Genomic DNA, 22,779 nt, shown 5'->3' on the forward strand with positions numbered 1-22,779 from the left:
GTCTGTCTGTCATCCGTTCTCAGGACAGTTATAAGAGTTTCTGTCTGTCATCCGTTGTCAGGACAGTTATGAGTGTCAGTCTGTCTGTTATCCATTGTCAGGACAGTTATGAATGTCTGTCTGTCATCTGTTGTCAGTACAATTATAAGAGTGTCTGTCTGTCTGTCATCCGTTGTCAGTACAGTTATAAGAGTGTCTGTCTGTCTGTCATCCATTGTCAGTACAGCTATAAGAGTGTCTGTCTGTCATCCGTTGTCAGTACAGTTATAAGAGTGTCTGTCTGTCTGTCATCCATTGTCAGGACAGTTATAAGAGTGTCTGTCTGTCTGTCATCTGTTGTCAGTACAGTTATAAGAGTGTCTGTCTGTCTGTCATCCATTGTCAGTACAGTTATAAGAGTGTCTGTCTGTCATCCGTTGTCAGTACAGTTATAAGAGTGTCTGTCTGTCTGTCATCCGTTGTCGGGACAGTTATAAGAGTGTCTGTCTGTCATCCGTTGTCAGGACAGTTATAAGAGTGTCTGTCTGTCTGTCATCCGTTGTCGGGACAGTAATAAGAGTGTCTGTCTGTCTGTTATCCGTTGTCAGGACAGTTATGAATGTCTGTCTGTCATCTGTTGTCAGTACAGTTATAAGAGTGTCTGTCTGTCATCCGTTGTCAGGACAGTTATAAGAGTGTCTGTTTGTCATCCGTTGTCAGGACAGGTATAAGAGTGTCTGTCTGTCTGTCATCCGTTGTCAGGACAGTTATAAGAGTGTCTGTCTGTCATCCGTTGTCAGTACAGTTATAAGAGTTTCTGTCTGTCATCCGTTGTCAGGACAGTTATGAGTGTCTGTCTGTCTGTCATCCGTTGTCAGGACAGTTATAAGAGTGTCTGTCTGTCATCCGTTGTCAGGACAGTTATAAGAGTGTCTGTCTGTCATCCGTTGTCAGGACAGTTATGAGTTTCTGTCTGTCATCCGTTGTCAGGACAGTTATAAGAGTGTCTGTCTGTCTGTCATCCGTTGTCAGGACAGTTATGAGTGTCTGTCTGTCTGTCATCCATTGTCAGGACAGTTATAAGAGTGTCTGTCTGTCATCCGTTGTCAGGACAGTTATAAGAGTGTCTGTCTGTCTGTCATCCATTGTCAGGACAGTTATAAGAGTGTCTGTCTGTCTGTCATCTGTTGTCAGTACAGTTATAAGAGTGTCTGTCTGTCTGTCATCCGTTGTCAGGACAGTTATAAGAGTGTCTGTCTGTCTGTCATCCGTTGTCAGGACAGACAAGGGAGTCTCGGGTGTTTGGGATGATGCAGTGAATAGAATAAAACCATTTTGTTTGACATGAAACCTTAATGTTTCTAAAACATGAGGCACACACATACAGATAGATAAAGAATAAGATATAGTCATTGTCATATGGTGGAACATCATTCAAACATAAGTTTTCCTAACCTTGGTTCTTGTTGGTACATCATTCAGACATGAATTTTCCCCCAACCTTGTTTGTATATCACTTACTAGCATAAGCTTATTTAGAACATTACTGCAGGTGTGTGTGTGTGTGTCTATGTGTCTGTGTGTGCGTGCAGGGGGGACCTGTCCAAGCTGGAGTACCTGACGCAGGTGATCAAGGAAGGGATGCGGCTGCACTGCCCAGTGCCTTTCATCCAGCGCCAGCTGACCAAACCGGTCACCATTGAGGGTACATCATCAGGTGGCAGTCACCAATGTCACACCTGCAGTCACCAAAATAATTAGTACACAGGTGGCAGTCACCAAACTAACATCACACCTGCACATGGGTGGCAGTCACCGAACTAATGTCACACTTGTACACAGGTGGCAGTCACCGAACTAATGTCACACCTGTGCACAGGTGGCAGTCACCAAAATAATGTCACACCTGTGCACAGATGGCAGTCACCAAAATAATGTCACACTTGTGCACAGGTTGCAGTCACCAAAATAATGTCACACCTGTGCACAGGTGGCAGTCACCAAAACAATGTCACACTTGTGCACAGGTTGCAGTCACCAAAATAATGTCACACCTGTGCACAGGTGGCAGTCACCAAACTAACATCACACCTGCACGTGGGTGGCAGTCACCAAACTAATGTCACACCTGTGCACAGGTGGCAGTCACCGAACTAATGTCACACCTGTGCACAGGTGGCAGTCACCAAAATAATGTCACACCTGTGCACAGGTGGCAGTCACCAAAACAATGTCACACTTGTGCACAGGTTGCAGTCACCAAAATAATGTCACACCTGTGCACAGATGGCAGTCACCAAAGTAATGTCACACCTGTACACAGGTAGCAGTCACCAAACTAATGTCACACCTGTACACAGGTGGCAGTCATCAAAGTAATGTCACACCCATGCACAGGTGTCAGTCACCAATGTCACACCTGTGCACAGGTGGCAGTCACCAAAGTAATGTCACACCTGTGCACAGATGGCAGTCATCAAAGTAATGCCACACCTGTGCACAAGTGGCAGTCATCAAAGTAATGTCACACCTGTACACAGGTGGCAGTCATCAAAGTAATGTCACACCTGTGCACAGATGGCAGTCACCAAAATAATGTCACACCTGTGCACAGATGGCAGTCACCAAACTAATGTCACACCTGTGCACAGGTGGCAGTCATCAAAGTAATGTCACACCTGTGCACAGGTGGCTTTCACCAATGTCACACCTGTGCACAGGTGGCAGTCACCAAAGTAATGTCACACCTGTGCACAGATGGCAGTCATCAAAGTAATGTCACACCTGTACACAGGTAGCAGTCACCAAAGTAATGTCACACCTGTGCACAGGTGGCAGTCACCAAAGTAATGCCACACCTGTGCACAGGTGGCAGTCATCAAAGTAATGTCACACCTGTACACAGGTGGCAGTCATCAAAGTAATGTCACACCTGTGCACAGATGGCAGTCACCAAAATAATGTCACACCTGTGCACAGGTGGCAGTCATCAAAGTAATGTCACACCTGTGCACAGGTGGCAGTCACCAAAGTAATGTCACACCTGTGCTCAGATGGCAGTCATCAAAGTAATGCCACACCTGTGCACAGGTGGCAGTCATCAAAGTAATGTCACACCTGTACACAGGTGGCAGTCATCAAAGTAATGTCACACCTGTGCACAGATGGCAGTCACCAAAATAATGTCACACCTGTGCACAGATGGCAGTCACCAAACTAATGTCACACCTGTGCACAGGTGGCAGTCATCAAAGTAATGTCACACCTGTGCACAGGTGGCTTTCACCAATGTCACACCTGTGCACAGGTGGCAGTCACCAAAGTAATGTCACACCTGTGCACAGATGGCAGTCATCAAAGTAATGCCACACCTGTGCACAGGTGGCAGTCATCAAAGTAATGTCACACCTGTACACAGGTGGCAGTCATCAAAGTAATGTCACACCTGTGCACAGATGGCAGTCACCAAAATAATGTCACACCTGTGCACAGGTGGCAGTCATCAAAGTAATGTCACACCTGTGCACAGGTGGCAGTCACCAAAGTAATGTCACACCTGTGCTCAGATGGCAGTCATCAAAGTAATGCCACACCTGTGCACAGGTGGCAGTCATCAAAGTAATGTCACACCTGTACACAGGTGGCAGTCATCAAAGTAATGTCACACCTGTGCACAGATGGCAGTCACCAAAATAATGTCACACCTGTGCACAGATGGCAGTCACCAAAATAATGTCACACCTGTGCACAGATGGCAGTCACCAAAATAATGTCACACCTGTGCACAGATGGCAGTCACCAAACTAATGTCACACCCATGCACAGGTGGCAGTCATCACAGTAATGTCACACCTGTGCACAGGTGGCAGTCGCCAAAATAACATCATATGGGTGGCAATCACCAAAACAACATCACACCTGTACACAGACACAGTCACAAATATAATATCACATGTACAATAATATTAAAACCGAAAACAAAAGTTATTAATCAATTATGATATAGCGTACAATAATACTGGAATGGAAAACAAAATTTATTAGAAATGAATTGATGGACAGTGGAAACTATTGGATTCAGAAATAAGTTAATGGACAGTTACAGGTGTGACATTATCATGGTGACTGCCACTGCTGCACAGGTGTGATGTTATTTAGATGACTGCACCTTTATACAGGGATGACAAGATTCCTGCAACACGTTTGCACAGCTTTGATGTTATTGTGACTGCATCTTTATATAGGTGTGACATTATTGTGACCACCTGTGTACAGGTGTGATGCTACTTCAGTGACATTATTTTAGGGGATGCATCTTTGTACAGATGTGACGTTATTTATCACTGCACCTGTGTGTACAGGTGTGAAACTATTTTTGGTGAATGCATATGTGTACAGGTGTGATGTTAATTTGCTGACTGCAAGGATGCACCGTGGCAGGCAAATACTTCTGATCCAGTGTTCACCAGTCATCAGGGTTCAAAGGCACTTTGCCCTGATTTTCCTCACTCTACCCAGGTGTGAATGGGTACCTGACTTCGGTCGGAGAAGGTTGAATTGGCAGGAAGGAGAAAATTGGGCCCAACCTTGCTGTGCTAAGCGCTAGACACAGTGGATCTGAATTCGCTATCCCAATGTCTGTGAAAGGGTATGGGACCTCTAACCTTTTTTTTTTTTTTTTTTCTCTTGTCACCTGTGTATAAGTGTGACATTACATGTGTGCAGATGTGATGTTACTTTTGTACAGGTGTGATGTTACCTGCGTACAGGTGTGACGTTTCCTTGAACAGGTGTGACATTGTGTTTTACAGGCGTGATATTACCTGTGTTACATCATCTGTGTACAGGTGTGACATTACCTTGTACGGATGTCACATTAACTTTAACATATGTAGCGTCACCTTTTACAGGTGCGATGTTACCTGTGTACAGGTATGGTGTTACCTTGTACAGGTGTGACATTACCTTGTACAGATGTGACATTTCCCTGTACAGGTGTGACGTTACCTTTCATAGGTGTGATAATACCTTATACAGGTATGAAGATTGTGTGTACAGCTTTGAGGTTACCTAGGTACAGGTGAAACATTGCTTTGTATGGGTATGATGTTACCTGTGTACAGATGTGACGTTTCCTGTGCACAGGTGAAGCATTACCTTGTACAGGTGTGATGTTACCTGAGCACAAATGTGACATTTCCTGTTTACAGATGTGACGTTATCTGCGTACAGATGAGATGCTACCTGTGTACTGATGCGACATTTCCTGTGCACAGGTGTGACGTGACATGTGCACAGGTGTGACATCACCTGTGTATGAGTGAAACATTACCTGTGTACAGGTGTGACCTTACCTGTGTACAGGTGTGATGTTACCAGTGGGCACCTTCTGCACCATTCACCTGCAGAACCTGCACCACAACCCGGTTGTCTGGAAAGACCCCTGGACTTTTGACCCTGATCGCTTCCACCCGGACAACTTGAAGGACAAGGACACCTATGCCTTTGTGCCTTTCTCCGCCGGGCCCAGGTCATTCTCAGGATGCACACACACACACACACACACACACACACACATGCGCAAACATGCATGTGTGTGCGTGCATACATACACACAGACATGCTCACACCCACACACATATTTGATATATTCACGCACACACACATATATGCACGCACGCACGCACACACACACATACACCATGCACACACACACGGGCATGCACACACACAAAAATGTATAACAAACACAGACACACAGACACAGACAGACAGGCACACACACACACACATGCACACGCACACACACATACACACACACACACACACACACACGTATGCAAACATGCATGCATGCACACATATATGCATGTGGGCACACACGAACACATGAACACACTCGTGCACACACACACGTGCTCACACTCGGAGGATTTGCCAGGATATATAGAATTGTGTATCAATCTCTCTCTCTCTCTTTCTCTCTCTCTTAATCTCTCTCTCTCCCTATAAATTATATTTATTTTTATGTAGAGAGAGAGAGAGAGAGGGAAATGTGTGTTTGCGTGTGTGTGTGTGTATGATAGTCAGTCATGTTCGACTATGACCATCAGAACAGCAGAGGAGGAAATCTGGGCTAGAATTTGATTATTGTGGAGAGTGTGTCGCCCAAGTTACATCCCCACTCTCTCGGCCAAGAGGGTTTTAGGACAGTCGGCCTTAGGGATGGTTCCTGAAGGCCATCCAGCCCCCAAGGCTGCAGCACTAAGAGCCAGTGCAGTTTTTCCTCTAGTTTGAGAGTCATAGTCCTTCACAAAAGACTAAGCTTTAAATCTCTCTCTATCTATCTATCTGTCTGTCTGCCTCTCTCTCTCTCTCTCTCTCTCTCTCTCTGTCTCTCTCTCTCTCTCTCTCTCTCTCTCTCTCTCTCTCTCTCTATATATATATATATATATATATATAAATCTCTCTTTCTCTCTCTCTCTCTCTCTCTCTCTCTCTCTATATATATATATATATATATATATTTATCAGTATACATATAAAATATGATAATTATAATATGACATAGATATAGATATATCCATGTGTATATACACTGAGAGATATATATATACAAGAGTGTGTGTCGTTGCAGGAACTGTATTGGACAGCACTTTGCCATGAACGAAGAGAAGGTGGTTCTTGGTCGCTTGCTGCATAAGTGAGTCGTCTACCTTTCCTTTTTCTGGTATTGTTTTTGATGTTGGTTGCATTTGTTTCTGACTGTTGTTGGTAATGCACTCGTATGTAGCCGTGGGGAGGAGAAAATAAATGGCACTGAACTGACTAACAGACCGTTCAAATATGCAACAGATGTTATGAGGAATGTAAAAAAAAACTTAAAAAAAACGAAAATGCTTAGCATTCTTTCAGCTGGAGGAAAAGTGGAAGATGATGAAAAAATGATGATGATGATGATATGGATACTTATACAGCACCTGTAGAAGGGGAAGAAACATGATTGTTCTGAATGAGGTATCCAGTACTGTCTCTGTCTGTTTTGTATGTGTGATAGGACTAAAAAAAAATATCTTCAGAAATGATTTTTTTTTTTTTTTTTAAAGTAGGGGGTGAGGGTGGATATGTCATTGCAATCTGAAATGCCAGGACCTGCTAACCAGCCCGGTGCATGATGATTACCTCACACAGGTTCACCTTCACCCTGGACCCGAGCCACGTGGTGAAGAAAAAGGCATCCGTGGTCATGAGAGCTGAGAACGGCATCAAGCTGTTCGCCACCCCTCGCCGCTGACTCCCCCCCCCCCCCCCAGGATAAAGTTGACAGGTGGACACAGCAACTGATTCTTTGCCCAGTGACGTAGACGCATCACTTTTCCCACCCCAGAGAAATGAAATGAAATTAGGCGAAAAAACGGTTCAGACTGACCTGTAGGTGGTAACTTGTCCTATGATGAAAGAGTTTCCCTACGTTTCGGGCCCTAGGCCCTTCTTCATGGGGGAAAAAAGTAGAGAATGGAGAAAAAAAAGAGAGGACAAAACCAAGACAGAGGTAAAACTAAGAACTGAGGAGTAATCTTTTTTTTTTTTTTTTTTACATTCAGCACTCAAGGGAAAAAAGGAAACCCAAAAAGTGAGTAATCATTAAAAAAAAAAAAACCAACCAAAACTACATGCAAATAAAGATATATAACAGAAGAGAAGGGAGAGAGAGAGAGAGAGAGAGCTGCAGATAATTTATTCAATAAAGCTCATGGCCCCCTCATGAAGAGGGGACAGTGAACCAGCATCCCAAATCAAAATCTTACCATTGACAAAAGTCAGCGATAAACTTCAGATCATAATCTACAAACTGGATAATGCACAAAATTAATAATAATTAACTACACAATACACTGTGGTACTTAAAAGCCTTATATAAGTAAATATCAAACTGTTTTATTATTGAATGAGAGAGAGTGTAACAGTTCTAACAGTTTCATTAATACTGAATCATCATGGATATATCTTTGGACACAGTGGTGTCAAATTTGAAAGATTCGTAAGAAAATAATGAAAATTCACTTAATTGTTAAAATTCTTTTTGTGTTTGATTTTCAGGAATATGGTTCAATATCCAACACCCAGAATATGCAAAAGTTAAGGAAGAGATTTCACAATCACAAATGAAAAGTCATACGTATGAAACGCATGTGTTATGCCATAAGTACTCAGAACAAAAGGTGAATTGGTACATAGAATAATTATAATACAGAATACAAAATATGAATAGAGAATAATAGCAACAAACTCAACAGCATCAGTGTGTCAGTGTTTTCAAAATAGAGAGCAAGATGTCTGTCAAAGGTTGATGTGCCACTGAGTGATCTGATATATGGTGGTAGCTGCTTCCAAAGTAAACTGACAGAGTAGCAAAGTAGTTCATAATACTGCCGCTTTGTTATGTGTTCACTGCGTGCATGTGCTGCTTACCGAGCACACCGTAAGCTTTGGTTTGTTGCTGTTCTGTGTGTTTGCAATGTCTTACTTGTTGTGTTTTTTTATAATAAAAGCATGTTTAAACTAACATAGGTCAGATTTGAATAAGTCAGTCCTTGGAACAAGGATCTGATGTTTGCTGCAATCTCACCTCTTAAAATGAAATTTTGTTGCAAAGTCAGTCGGATCAGTTCCTGACATTATTCTTTTTTTTTTTTCTTTTTTTTTCTTTTTTTTTCTTTTTCAATTCCGCGTCACTTTACTTCGTTTGCGCAAAAGGCTTCCCTCTCGTTTTCAGCTTCAATTACGATTCGGGGTCACAGAGCTTTTGGGGGGCTACTTCGGTGTCAGTTTCACGTCAGTTACCGCCACGTGTCGTGTTACTGACAAGTCTTTTTTTTTTTTCTTTTTTTTTTTCAAGTTTAACATTTAATGAATGCATACATACATTACATACATACATTATTCTTTGCATGAAAATTCCTTTGTTTGCAAAAACTGCTTCCTGTGCTCAGAGGTAAGGTAGCAAGTGATTTATAATCTTGTTTATCCAAACATAATGATTTGAGGAGGACTGTTTTGAAGGCCTGTTTATAGATGCGATATAAGGGCTTAAGTAAATTTGTGCTTACAAATTTGAATAGAGTGGATCCATAATTGATGGATGAGAGAATGTATGTGAGTAGAAATAGTCTTCTGGCATGCAAGTATAGAAGTTGTTTAATTCAACACAGGTGGTATATGTTTCTAGATACATTTTGACATAATTTGTTAATGTGATCATTCCTTGCAAGTTTATTGTGAATTATGACACTCGGCACTCTATGAGAGTAAACTTCTTCATTGTCTGCTCTGTCAGTGTAAATGGTCAGAAGTAGAACAGTACAATATGACGTTTTTTTCTTGTTGTCATAAGCATGAGTTTGATGGTTTTTATGGAGTTTGATGGTTTTTATGGAGTTCAGAGACTTGTGAATCATTTCACGCCATAGCTTTACTTTGTCAGCAGCTGATTTTTATGATTGAGATACACTGTTAAGATCAATGTGACTGGTGTGTGCAGCTGTATCATCACATATAGGTTCACCTGACTCGTTTGTATGTGGTGGAAGATCATTAATGTGTATTGAGAAGAGAAGTGGGCCAAGTACAGTACCTTGAGGGATGCTGTACATGACAGGCTGTGCATTTGACACACATGCATTGATACATAGTTTGCTGGCGATTTTGAAGGCATGAAGATATCAATTTGATGTTATTTTCTGAGGAGCCATATATCAAGCTTTTTACAAAGCATTTGATGGTTGATGAGATTGAATGCTTTTATGATGTCAATAAAGAGTGTTCCACATTTTAAAATTTTTATTTCTTTTTTTTTTATCAGTAATATTATAAAGCCATTGATCAATTAAATTTTCTAGTTTATTGGTTGATGTTTGTCACTGGATTCGAACAGAGGAATAATTTTTGCATGTTTGAATTGTGATGGGAAGTGATTTTTTTTTTTTTTCTAAAATACACAGGTTATAAATGTTGGTCACAGTGTCAGTAATTACTGGAGCTATTGGCTTTAGAATTTTATTTTCAGTCATGTCAAGTCCCCTAGTACCAGACTGTTTTAGATGATTCGATGTATTGAACGCATAAGTTACTGACATGGGTGCTATGATAAGTTTCTCAGTACTGGGTGGTGGTGGTTTTTTTAATCACAGAATAATTTTAACTTTTCAAGGTGAGGAGGTGAGGACTCAGCTCTTATTCTGACCAGAGCCACAGTTTAACACATGGTAATGGTTTCATGTTTGGTGTTTTGTTTATTTACGTACTTACTTATTTATTTTTGAATTTCGGCAGTGTCACAAAGACTCATTATGTGATATTATGATAAATCGAATATGTTATTTTATCTATCCATCTATCTCTATCTATCTCTCTGTGTGTATGTGCGTGTGCACGCGCGCGCATGTGTGTGTGTGAATGAGAGTATATGGAGTAGCACATCCTCTCACTACTTCTGCCTCCTCTCTTTCTCCACCACTTTAAAAGAAACGAAAAACAGCAAGAATAAAGAAAGAAATCTCTCTCTTATTCCTCTTTCTATTCTTTCCATTGGTCTTAAATCTTTGGGACGTTACCTACTTCCGGGAGGTTATCGGCCGTAGTTCTCTCATTTTCTCCGCATAGGCGGATAGTAGTTTGCACAGGACAGGAATGTCAGACCCCTGCCGGAGTCTGCACTAGTTGGGTCACGGTAAGTATGTTATTTAAACGTAATTTTAGATAGAAAATTTCCTTTTCTTTTCCCTCGTCAGTCTTCACTCTCTCCCCTTTTCCCCTCTCTCATTACCGCTATGACTTATGACCAGTGACCTTCCCTGGTATTTGCATTCTACTAGGAGTGAATTACATTGCAACAACCACAGTATCTTACTACAAGTTTTAAAAAATTATGGAATGAAAACACAGCTTTAAGCGGTTGTTAAAAAACATATTACATTCAAAGCAGCATCTTTTTTTTTCTTTAAAAATGTATATATATATATATATTTTTTTTTTCAATTAAAGTTTGGTTCGGTTTTTTTTACATGTTTTGAATTTTTTTTTTTTTAAAAGGTACTCTCTGAATGATGTTATCATCACATGTGAGAGATTTTTCATATAATTGTGACACCTTGAGATACCATGGCAGAATCGGTTAGTTGTTGGACTTCTGATCTGGCGTTGACAAGTGATCAGTTTTCAAGGCCCTGTTTTGGCATGGTGTTGTGCCCTTTGGAAAGGCGCGTTACACTGTTTTTCCTCTCTCTGCAGTGTATATGAATGCACTGCCTCGTTGGTCGCAAAATGCTATAGGACTTTTTATACTTTGATATGTGTAGATATTTCAGCACTTGTTGCAGAGACGTTAATGAACTTGATGTTGCTGGCATTGCCATGTTTTGAGAAAAAAAAAGAAAAGAAAAAAAATGGAGTGCGATGTTTTTAAAGAAATTAAAAATGCTTGTTTCATGTGAGTATTGTTTCTCTTTCTTCACAAGAACCTCCAGCGTGGTTCTTATGTTTTGTTTTATCTTTCTTCTGTCTTTGGTGTTCTTCTCGACTGTCTCTCTCTGCTTCTTTGTCTCTGTCTGTCTCTCTCTCTCTCTCTCTCTGTCCCTCCCTCCCTCTCTCTCTTTCTCAAACCATCATTCTCAGTTCACAGAAAAGTGATGCCTGCCTGAAAATGTAATTCTCTTCTCTCTTGCTTGAAACAACTGCTAACTGGACATTCAGAACTGCATGGATGACTCCGAAAGAATTACTATAAAAGGCTAACAAAACAGATGAAGCAACGCTCACAGGAACCAAACAAAAACCTTTTTTATTATGATTGACTCAGACTTCGCAATGCCCCCATCCATCTTTCCAGCTCAGTCACGACCCTTGGCGTTTTCCTGGAGAGGACTGTATCCATGGAAAAAGAAAACAACCTGCTAATGTCAATTACGGCTCGTCAGCTAGCCGAGTTCATCTAAACTGCAACATCTAAACTAGTTGCTTCTTCCACTTTCTCGTACCTCGACACCTGTGTTTCTCTTTGCCCGCTTTATCCTTTCACTCCCTTAACTCACTCAGTACGGCCAGTCCTCTCTTCTCCTCTACACAGACCCCTCGGATGTCCAGTGGGTGTCTCAATGACCGAAACTTTAGCTTCCGTCGTCAGAATTGTGGTATTCTTTGTCAACATTCACCTCTTCAGTATAAGAGCCTTCCGCTTGCAATATTTTGATGGTGGTAATTGGGGTGAAACGTTGTTAACGTCGTCTCTTTCGCCGTTCGTATGGAGAGAGTTAAAGTGGACCACTGCGTCATTTTTAGCTAATTTTTGTTTCTCAGGAACTACTAAAGATATCTGCATGAAATTTGGTACACATACTCAGGATGTTAATATAGATACCTGTGCTAAGTTGGAAGTTTATAAGTCAAACAGATATGAAGATATGATAATTTTATCATAAAAACACATACCGTTATTTGCCCCCTTTGCAGCACTGAACACATGCATTACATAATGATTCTCATCATTTCCACAGTTTGTTTTGACATCATTTAGTGCAGTGATCACAAAAGCAGATGCCCATTGTCCCCGCACATACAAAAAAAAAAAAAGAAAAAGAAAAAAAACCCACCTCTGCTGCTTGACTCATCCTCAAGGAGGAAGGTGGCCGGCAGAGTGGTAAAGACACTGAGGGTGTGGGTTCAAATCCCTGCCTTGCCCTTTCTCCCACGTTTTGACTGGAAAATCAAACTGAGAGTCCAGTCATTCAGATGGGACCATGCAGCTGGCGCCAGTTGCATTGCTTGGTTCTAACTTTTTTGACAGTTACACGTGACTAATTAATGTCTGCGTTGACCGAACTACGCCATTGGTCAGTTCCATACTACACACAGTTAGTAGCGGGTTACGACCATGCTAGGCTCTTTTGATCGGGCTCTTTTTTTTTTTTTTTTTTTTTTTTAACATTATAGTTATTATTTATTTATTTGTGTAAGCTTATCTATTATTTATTCACCTTTTTTTTCCCCTCAAGGCCTGACTAAGCGCGTTGGGTTACGCTGCTGGTCAGGCATCTGCTTGGCAGATGTGGTGTAGTGTATATGAGATATGTCCGAACGCAGTGACGCCTCCTTGAGCTACTGAAACTGAAACTGTCCGAGCACTGGCAGGCTGGCGGGTCACGCGTGCAGCAGGCACTTGGTGCACTGAAAAAGAACCCGTGGTGACATACAAGGGTTGTCCTGTGGTAAAAATCTCCAGAAGAAATCCATTCTAACAGGCACACAAATATATATATCTGCATACACTCAAAGCCTGACTTACACGTTGGGTTATGCTTCTGATCGGGCATCTGCCCAGCAGATGTGGTGTACCGGAAAGGAAGCGTGTCTATACTCCCCCGTGTCAATACTCCTCCGCACACACACACACACACACACGTGTGTGTGTGTGTGTGTGTGTGTGTGTGTGTGTGTGTGTGTGTGTGTGTGTGTGTGTTGTTGTTGTTCTTGTTGTTGTTGTTGTTGTCTTCTTCTTCAGTTTAGCGTCTTTTAGCCATAAGTGTTATTTGACAAAGATAGGGGGGAAAAAGACGGCTACTGGTGAGGGAAAAGTAGATGTTCGTGTGTGTGTGTGTGTGTGTGTGTGTGTGTGTGTGTGTGTGTGCGTGCGTGCGTGCGCGCGCGCGCGCGCGCGCGTGTGTGTGTGTGTGTGTGTGTGTTGGATAATTATAATTGGTGAAATTTTGCTTAAAAAATTAGATTACAATAAAACATCCTCAGAACGAAATGCTAATGATAACAGTAAGCGAACTTGACTAATCAAAAAGATTTGAATCGGTATGATTAAGCATTAATAAGCAATATGTTGTAATGCGATTAGCAATATATAAACAGGTAAAAAAGATATTAATTAATTGTATGATTTATTTAAGGCATATGGTTTTGAGGGGTGGGGTTATGCGTCAGTGTTTGCATGGATTGTTCATGTTTTCGATTCTTTTTAATGTTTTCACACACACACACACACACACACACACACACACACACACACACACACACACACACACACACACACACACACACCGCTGTAAGATTTAGCACGGATAATTCATGTTACATAATTTGTAATACACAGTAAAATAAAGAAGGCAATTAATCAGTTGTGTGTAGCAATTACCGCTCGTTGCATTTAAAATACCATATATTTTCGTTTCGTTTTTATTGATCATTTTCACACACACACACACACACACACTGAACTTGTTGGACCTCGATATTATTATCACTAACCAGTGAAGTTTACCCCCCACCCCCATCACGCTCCCCCCAATGCCCCCCAGTCTTTGGCCAAACCGCCGCACTATGCTTTGATCCCGCTGCCTGAAACAGACTTCCAACCTTTTATGGGCCTTTTTTTTTATGGCCTTTTTATGGCTCCATCTTGGAGCGCCCCAACCCAGATGCAGATGTGAAGGGGCCGACGAGGAGACGTCACACATAAGACAAAGACTAACACTTAAGAACACACACACACACGCACACACACACACACACACACACACACACATACACACATGCACACACACACACGCACACATGAACGCACACACAAACGCACACACACGGACCATCTGTCGCCTCCCCTCCCACCCTCATACATACCCATCGCCCAACATACCCACCACCCACATACACACATACATATTCACATACATAATTCAAATGCACGCGCTAGCATACACAGACACAGACACACACAGACACACAGACACACACACACACATCGACACAGTGAGCACAGCAGACACAAAAATTGTAAGTTTTATGACCCAGCCAAGTGGCGGAGATAACACGACGGCAAAGATGTAAGCTCCAGATAATACAGGGTGCGCACGCAAGCACCCACTTAATTACACACACACACACACACACGCACACACAACTTCAACGTACTTTCACACACAAACACACCTGTTAATACGCGCACGCATATACTCACACATACTCACACACTCATGCGCGCACGAACACACCATCACCACCAGCACAACTACGCAACTGTTGGGGTGATTCCTGGGGACATCATATGGCGCAATATGTTATAGTTTGCATGCAGTGTCGCCGGCGCAGTTGATTTTTTGTTGTGTCTCTCCTGCCATACATTACCGGCGACAATAATTATGTGCATGGCGACAATATGTGCCGCAACATGTGTAAGCCTCGACTGAGTTCGTGAACGAAATAGTTAATTCAATGAGTTCTGACCTGACTGTGTCTTTTAAAGATCTGATGGCGTGAGGAACTGATTTACTATCAACACAAAATAGAATCTGAAAAACGTTTTTTTCGGAAACGAAATTATACATTTTAACACCATCAGAATTGTTCAGCAGTGAAGAAGAACTTTTTAGAACTTTTCTAGATGAAGTTACTGTTAGACTTAAGGTTTTGAATAAAGAAAGCAGCACTTGACTTATTATTCACAACCCCCACCAGAGTAAGCATTACCATTTGCTACCCTAAAGAATAAGGAATAAACTCACATACACCTACACGTGCGCGCATATACAGGAATCCCCCCCCCCACCCCCTCCCCCCCCTTCTTTACAAACACACGCACGCACGCACACTCACTCTCTCTCTCTCTCTCTCACACACACACACACACCAATAGAGGGGTGAGAGAGGCATGGAGATAGACTTATATTTGTTTGTAAATGTGTGTGCGTCTTTTTAAGCCACTGATATGTTCAATTCCGTGCAGGATAAGACCCCCACCCCCCATCATGCTCCACTCTCCCCCCATGCCCCTTCCTCCCAGTCCCTACCATCCCACCCCTCATACCCCCCTATCTTACTCTCCTCCCCCCCATCCTGCTATCCTCTTCACACAGGTCCTACTACCCCCCCTTCTACTCTCCCTCACCTGCCTGACATATTCCATCTGACCTAGCAGACACTGCTCACAGAAAAAAAAATTAAAAAGGGAAGAAAGACCACACATTTTCCTCCAAAGAACCAACGAACTTAATTTTGTCAACATTTTCCTGCTACAATGCCACACAGCCAATCTAAAATACTTATAATGTCCTGGTGTATCCACTTTAAAGAAAATTTTAGCATTTTTCCTTCTTGGATTTCTTTTAACTTCACCACCTTTACTGCTTTATGAAAGATATTAAAAGCCCTATATTTAATTCATATAATGTTCTTGCAAAATTTTATTTGGCATGATTACCATATTTTGTCGGATTTTTGCCCCTTTTATCACAAAAAGAAGAAGAAAAAAGAAAGAAATCTTGCATAATTACCTTATTTATAAAATTATATGAGACGTCACATGACAAAAAGATCAGGTGTGATGCATCAGTAAAATTACTCAGTTGTTCTCAGCATGTATACTGATTAGCAAACAATGCTTTTGCATTGTGTTAAACTGCATGTGAAGCGGAGAAATCAATGGATTATGTCGTTATGGAAAAAAAACAACAACGACAACTAATGATTTGGTCGGAAATTACTGCCCTTTGCCTAACAGAGGGAACATCCACCTTCACTCCCCTTACTGCCAATATTCGACAACTGACTGAGTAATATCTGTCCCTCTCCACACCACCCTCCTTGTCTCTGTCTAATTCTTCATCATGATCAAAGTGTAATCTGTTCAGTCTTAAGGATAACGTCCTGTCATGCACTGGATTGAATAAGTGACTTCAACACAAACACACACACGCACACACACACACACACACACACACACACACACACACACACGTGCGCGCATGCGCGTGCACCAAATAAATACATAGATATCTCTCTCCATTCCTCCCTCTCTCTCGGCACACACACACACACACACACACACACACACACACACCAAGAGAGGAGTGAGGGAGGGATGGAAATAGATTTATATTTGTTTATTTATGTATGTACGTCTTTTTATGCCACTGATGATTAGATATGTTGAATTCTGTGCATGATAAGACAATATCCTAAAGACTGAGCAGATTATATTTTGGTCTTGATGATTAATAAGACAGAGAAAGATAGGAAGGTGGGGTGGTGACGGACGGATATGACTCAGTTGATTGTTGAATATTGGCACAAAGGGTAGTGAAGACGGATGTTTCCTCTGTTAATCAAAGGGCAGTAATTTCCAACTAAACCCATTGGCTGTTTTACCCAAACGACATAATCCTTTGATTTCTCCGCTTCAAATGCAGCTTGACACGTTGGTAAAGCAGTGTTTGCTGATGATTATACACGCTGAGAGCAGCTGAGAAACTTTAGTGATGTATCACACCTTATCTTTTTGTCATGTAACGTCTTGTGTTTGTAAGATAATTATGTAAGATTTGTTTTTGTAAAAGGATGAAAAACCAAGAAAATATGGTAATCATGCCATATCAAATTATGCAAGAACGTTGTATGAAATGAATAGAGGGCTTTAGTATCGTTGGTATGGAAGTAGAAACTCGGGAAATGAAAAGAATTGAAATATGAAATACGCTAAAATTTGCTAAAGTGGTTACACCAGGACATTATGAGTATTTTAGTTTGGTTGGGTGGCATTGTAGCGAGAAAATGTCCGAAAAAACTAGCCTTGAGTTACGGCGATCTCTGCGGGGATCACACCCAACAACTCTATTCCTCTGTTCTTTGGAGGAAGATGTGTGGTCTTTCTTCCCTTTATAATTTTTTTTTCTGTGTGAAGTGTCTGCTAGGTCAGATGGAGTATGTCAGGTAATGGGGATAGTTGGAAGGGGGAGTAGGGGTGGGCTGGGAAGGGAAATGGAAAGATATGAGAGTAGGACATACGGAGATGCAGGAGGGATATTAAGGTGGTAGAAGATGGTGGAAAGGGAGAGTAGGACAGGGGGGGAGATGGTGGGAGGGAGCTTAGGACAGGGTAGGGAGTGGTGGAAGGGAGAGTAGGACAAGTGGGAGATGGTGGGAGGGAGAGTAGGACAAAACACACCTGGTGGGGGAGTGATGTTGATAGATTAATGTTCATTTGCTCATGTGTGCGTGTCTTTTTGACCCACTGTTGAAATTGACTGGGATATCTATAAAAAGCAGGTGGGATATGTCGTACTCTCAAACTGGTTAAAGCAGGACAACATAAAACAAAATGCAACTCATCTTTATTTCCACTTTTGCACAACGGACACATTAAATCACCTGCAGAATGTTTCCTCTAACGATAATAATGCTGAGAAATTTCTGAAATACCAAAACGAAATCTTGTCATGATAAATTTTAAGTGTCTGTCTAAGTTCATATGCAGGTAAATCTTAACGTCATGACCAGTATAAAATGTCCTGTATACGCAAAACCTATCACTATTATTCACATGAAAATTCCACTCTTGCCATCTGCACGCAATCAGTCTACCTTTAAGGTCACACAAAAATAATCTGACATCTTGCACACCTTAATTTTCCCATACAAAACCGAAACCAAACTGATACAACTTACAACGAACTTTTGAAACCCAATTTCTTTTACCTTTTGCATCCAAATCAGTTAACATTGCATAAGCTTTCCGTGGCAACTTGCAATCATTTATTCTTGTTAATTTAATCCAGTAACGAATACAATTAAGTACAGAGTTAATATAAATTGGGTATCTATTAGTTTCTCCGTAAACAAGGTCATTTGGTGTTTTTAAATCAACCCCTAACATTTTCTTCAATGAAAATAAATGAACTTTCTCACAGTGACGTGCAGCATCATCAAGGCCCCAAAGTTCAGCCCCATACTGTGCAATAGGCTGGACCTGAGAATCAAACAATTTCAGAAATATAGACAAACTATTATTACTCAAAGTACGTAGTTTTCGCATTACGCATAACGCAGCATTCTTTGCTTTTCCTGTCAGGTTAACACATGCTGAGGTAAAACTAAGTTTGGTGGAAAACAAAATACCTAAATATTTATATGCATTTACCACTGGCATTTCTGCATTGTTGTAAGTCCATTTTTCTCTTGCAGATAAAAACCCACCCTTTCTAAAGACAACTATCTTACTTTTGTTTAAATTTACCTTCAAATCAAAAGAAAAAGCTGCCCGCTGTAAACTATTTAACTGTGTTTGCAGTCCAACGACTGTTTCAGATAAGAGCGCTACATCATCAGCTAGTAAGAAAAATAAAAAGCTCAAAGTAATCGATTGTGAACAGAGAGCCATGTTTTCCATTTCGAATTATTTCAATAGCTAGTTCACTTATAAAAAGTGAAAATAAGATAGGACTGCATACATCACCTTGTTTTACGCCATACTTGCACCTGACAGAGTCAGTTAATCTGGCTCCACTCCTTATCTTAACTGTAACATTATTATACATACTCTTTATACAGTGGTATAACTTACCATTTGTTTCGTATTTTCAAAGGATAGACCAGAGAATTCGTCTGTTTATAGAATCGAATGCTTTCTCAAATCTATAAATGCAACATATAATTTTCGGTCCAAAGAAAACTGTTTTTGAATTAAAGCTAGCAAGGTAAACATGTGGTCAATTGTAGAGTAGTTTCTTTTAAATCCAGCTTGATGTTCCCCGGCTATATCAATTTCTTCAACCCACTCTTGTAGACGACGATTAATAACTGTACTGTATACCTTACTACTAATATCACATAACGTAATGCCTCTGTAATTGTTGGGATTATTAACATCCAGTTTTTGTACAAAGGAAGTACAATACCTTCAGACCAGCTCTCCGGGAAAATACCTTTCTGAAACAAAGCATTGAAAAAGACAACAAAGAAATCTACAATAAAGTCACCCGCATTTTTATATAACGCTCCAATTATCCCATCTGGGCCAGCCGCTTTCTTATTCTTTATTTTTCTAAACACTTCTTCTTTAGAAATGGGACGATTAAAATAACTGTCAGTATCAGGCATCGGTCTCTAATTCTTCTTCTGGCTGGGTTTCTTTCTCATATAAATTCCTGAAGTGTTCAAAACCAATCATCTAAACTAATACTAATGGTAACATTTTTTTTTCTTCAATGATATTGAATGCACATTTTCCCAGAATTGTTTTTGATTACTTATAGAGGATACTAATTTATCTAATATAGCATTCTGATATTCTTTCTCTTTCCGTTTAATCAAGTGTTTATATTCTCTGCGTGCAATACAAAATGCATTTTGGTCACTAACATCGCCTGTACGACGTACTGCTCTGTACAACTTTCGTAAGTTCGTTCTTGCTGCTCTACATTCCTTATCGTACCAGTCGTCTGTATTTTTATCTGATCCTATACTACATTGTTTGTTCATACATGCGGCACTTTCTGTGATGGATTTGTTAAAGATTTCCAAAGCTTCATTAATGTTATGGTCGATTAAACTAACAGCCAATTCTAACATTTTATCTGTGTTCTGTCAGATTTCATTGATTTAGTAAATGTTTCAGCTAGCTCATCTTTCCACACAAACTTATTAATAATTTGTTTCTCTTTACAGAGAGAGAGAGAGAGAGAGAGAGAGAGAGAGCGTTCCGCCGTATATGCACTGAGTCATAATGACGGAGAGCGTCCAAGTCCGTGTAAAACGGCCCGTGTAACTATAACTGCAATACAAGGCAGTAGCCAGCCCACACAATAGCGGGCCCCAACACACGTCGCGCACTGCTGAAGGCGGACGGTTGTAAGAAGAGAACACATTGATCATTTCACAACACATCTTTGATCAAGCAGAAAACAGTTATCAGTCACAACTGTATACATACATATGTATTTGCTTGTTTTTGGATCTTTTTGAGAGGAATTAACGAACTGGGGGAGTATCGACACGGGGGAGTATCGGGCTGACCCCTACCGGAAATAGATTTGTCTGAACCGAATGACACCTGATTGAGAAAATAAACAAACCAAACAACAACAACAACAACAACAACACACACACACACACACACACACTTAAAGTGAATAGACGTTAAACTGAAGATAAAACACAGGAAGAGAGAGAGAGTTATTTATTTATTTATTTATTTTGTTATTGTTATCTTCTTTTTTATTCTCAATGCCTGACTAAGCGCGTTGGGTTACGCTGCTGATCAGGCATCTGCTTGGTAGACTGATGTGGTGTACGGCGTATATGGATTTGCCCGAACGCAGTGGCGCCTCCTTGAGCTACTGATACTGATACCGATATGCCATAACCACTGCAAGAACATAATTTGTATTTGTATTTCTTTTTTTTTTACTTTTTTTTTATCACAACAGATTTCTCTGTGTGATATTCGGGCTGCTTTCCCCGGGGAGAGCGCGTTGCTCTACTACAGCTCGCCACCCCCTTTTTTTCTTTCTTTTTTTTGGATTTTTCCTGCATGCAGTTTAATTTGTTTGTCCTATCGAAGTGGATTTTTCTACAGAATTTGTCAGGAACAACCCTTTTGTTGCCGTGAGTTCTTTTACGTGCGCTAAGTGCATGCTGCACACGGGACCTCGGTTTATCATCTCATCCGAATGACTGGCGTCCAGACCACCACTCACGGTCTAGTGGAGGGGCAGAAAATATCGGCGGCTGAGCCGTGATTCGAACCAGCGCGCTCAGATTCTCTCGCTTCCAAGGCGGACGCGTTACCTCTAGGCCATCACTCTACTTTATCACCTTATCACTCCACAATTATGACAATGGAACTAATCTCGGTAGGATGGTATATGGTCTATGTATACCTACCTACCTACCTACTATGTAGATGTCAATTGATAAGACGTGTCTCCTTTCTCGGTCATTTGGTTCATGAAACTATCACGACCAGTTCAAGGTCGAAGGTTGTGTGTGACATGACGGGGGAGGGGGAGGCTTGGACATTCAGGTGTGAATGGATACAACCTGACTTCAGTTGGGGAAGGTTAAAACGGTGGAAGGAGAAGATTAGGCCCTGCCTTCGTGTGCCGAGCTCTAGTGGAATGAATTCACTTCTCCGATGGCCGCAAAAGGCCAGCAGACTGGTTACTTTCTTTTTTAACGTTTAAACAACATCACTTCATATATATATATATATATATATATGTGTGTGTGTGTGTGTGTGTGTGTGTGTGTGTGTGTGTGTGTGTGTGTGTTTGCGTGTGTGTGTGTGTGTGGGTGGGTGTATGCGCGCGCGCACTTAGAGTTGACTTCATCAAGATTTTGCGCCTAATAAATATTATCATTATTATTAGTAGTATTTTAATGTATTTATCTATTATTTTTATTTATTTATTAATTTTATTATTATTATATATTTTTTTGGTTTATTTTATTTCATTTCATTTATTTTATTTTGTTTTATTTTTTTCTCAAGGCCTGACTAAACGCGTTGGGGTTACGCTGCTGGTCAGGCATGTGCTTGGCAGATGTGGTGTAGTGTATATGGATTTGACCGAACGCAGTGACGCCTCCTTGAGCTACTGATACTGACACTGATGTTTCATATATAGGATCTTGCATCAAATTTTTGTCCAGTTCTGTACAAGGATTGGCCGTCTGCGACGTCAAGCAGTATTGAGGGAGGTTGAAACCTGGAGTCTCAACAAACTGGAAGTGGCATTGCTTGGAAAAAGGATTAGTGGCTAATAAATTGTCTTGAACTCAGTCGTGTGTGTGTGTGTGTGTGTGTGTGTGTGTGTGTGTGTGTGTGTGTGTGCATTGTTGTTGTTGTTGTTTGTGTGTTTAGGTGGGTTGGTTTTGGAGTGGTTGTGAGTGTTGCGTTTCCACAAGTCCGTTTCTTTATAAAAGTTTATTTATAGTCTGTTCATCTAAGATGATGATATTTGACTGAAA

The 22,779-nt window shown here is 41.0% G+C and overlaps 1 protein-coding gene across 10 annotated transcripts in view; it reads left to right on the forward strand.

Moving 5' to 3' along the window:
• LOC143287718 (cytochrome P450 4F2-like) overlaps positions 1–11,471 on the forward strand; it is a 34,131-nt gene extending 22,660 nt beyond the window's left edge. For all 10 annotated transcript variants that reach the window (XM_076595942.1, XM_076595944.1, XM_076595946.1 and 7 more), the window contains 4 exons: positions 1,572–1,684; positions 5,344–5,509; positions 6,617–6,682; positions 7,171–11,471. In XM_076595942.1, the coding sequence (XP_076452057.1) occupies positions 1,572–1,684; positions 5,344–5,509; positions 6,617–6,682; positions 7,171–7,273 (448 nt within the window). In that variant the 3' untranslated portion in view covers positions 7,274–11,471. The remainder of the gene's footprint in view (positions 1–1,571; positions 1,685–5,343; positions 5,510–6,616; positions 6,683–7,170) is intronic.
• The last annotated feature ends 11,308 nt before the right edge of the window (positions 11,472–22,779 follow it).

The sequence above is a fragment of the Babylonia areolata genome, chromosome 11, assembly GCF_041734735.1.
Source record: "Babylonia areolata isolate BAREFJ2019XMU chromosome 11, ASM4173473v1, whole genome shotgun sequence".
Classification (NCBI taxonomy): Eukaryota; Metazoa; Mollusca; class Gastropoda; order Neogastropoda; family Buccinidae; genus Babylonia; species Babylonia areolata.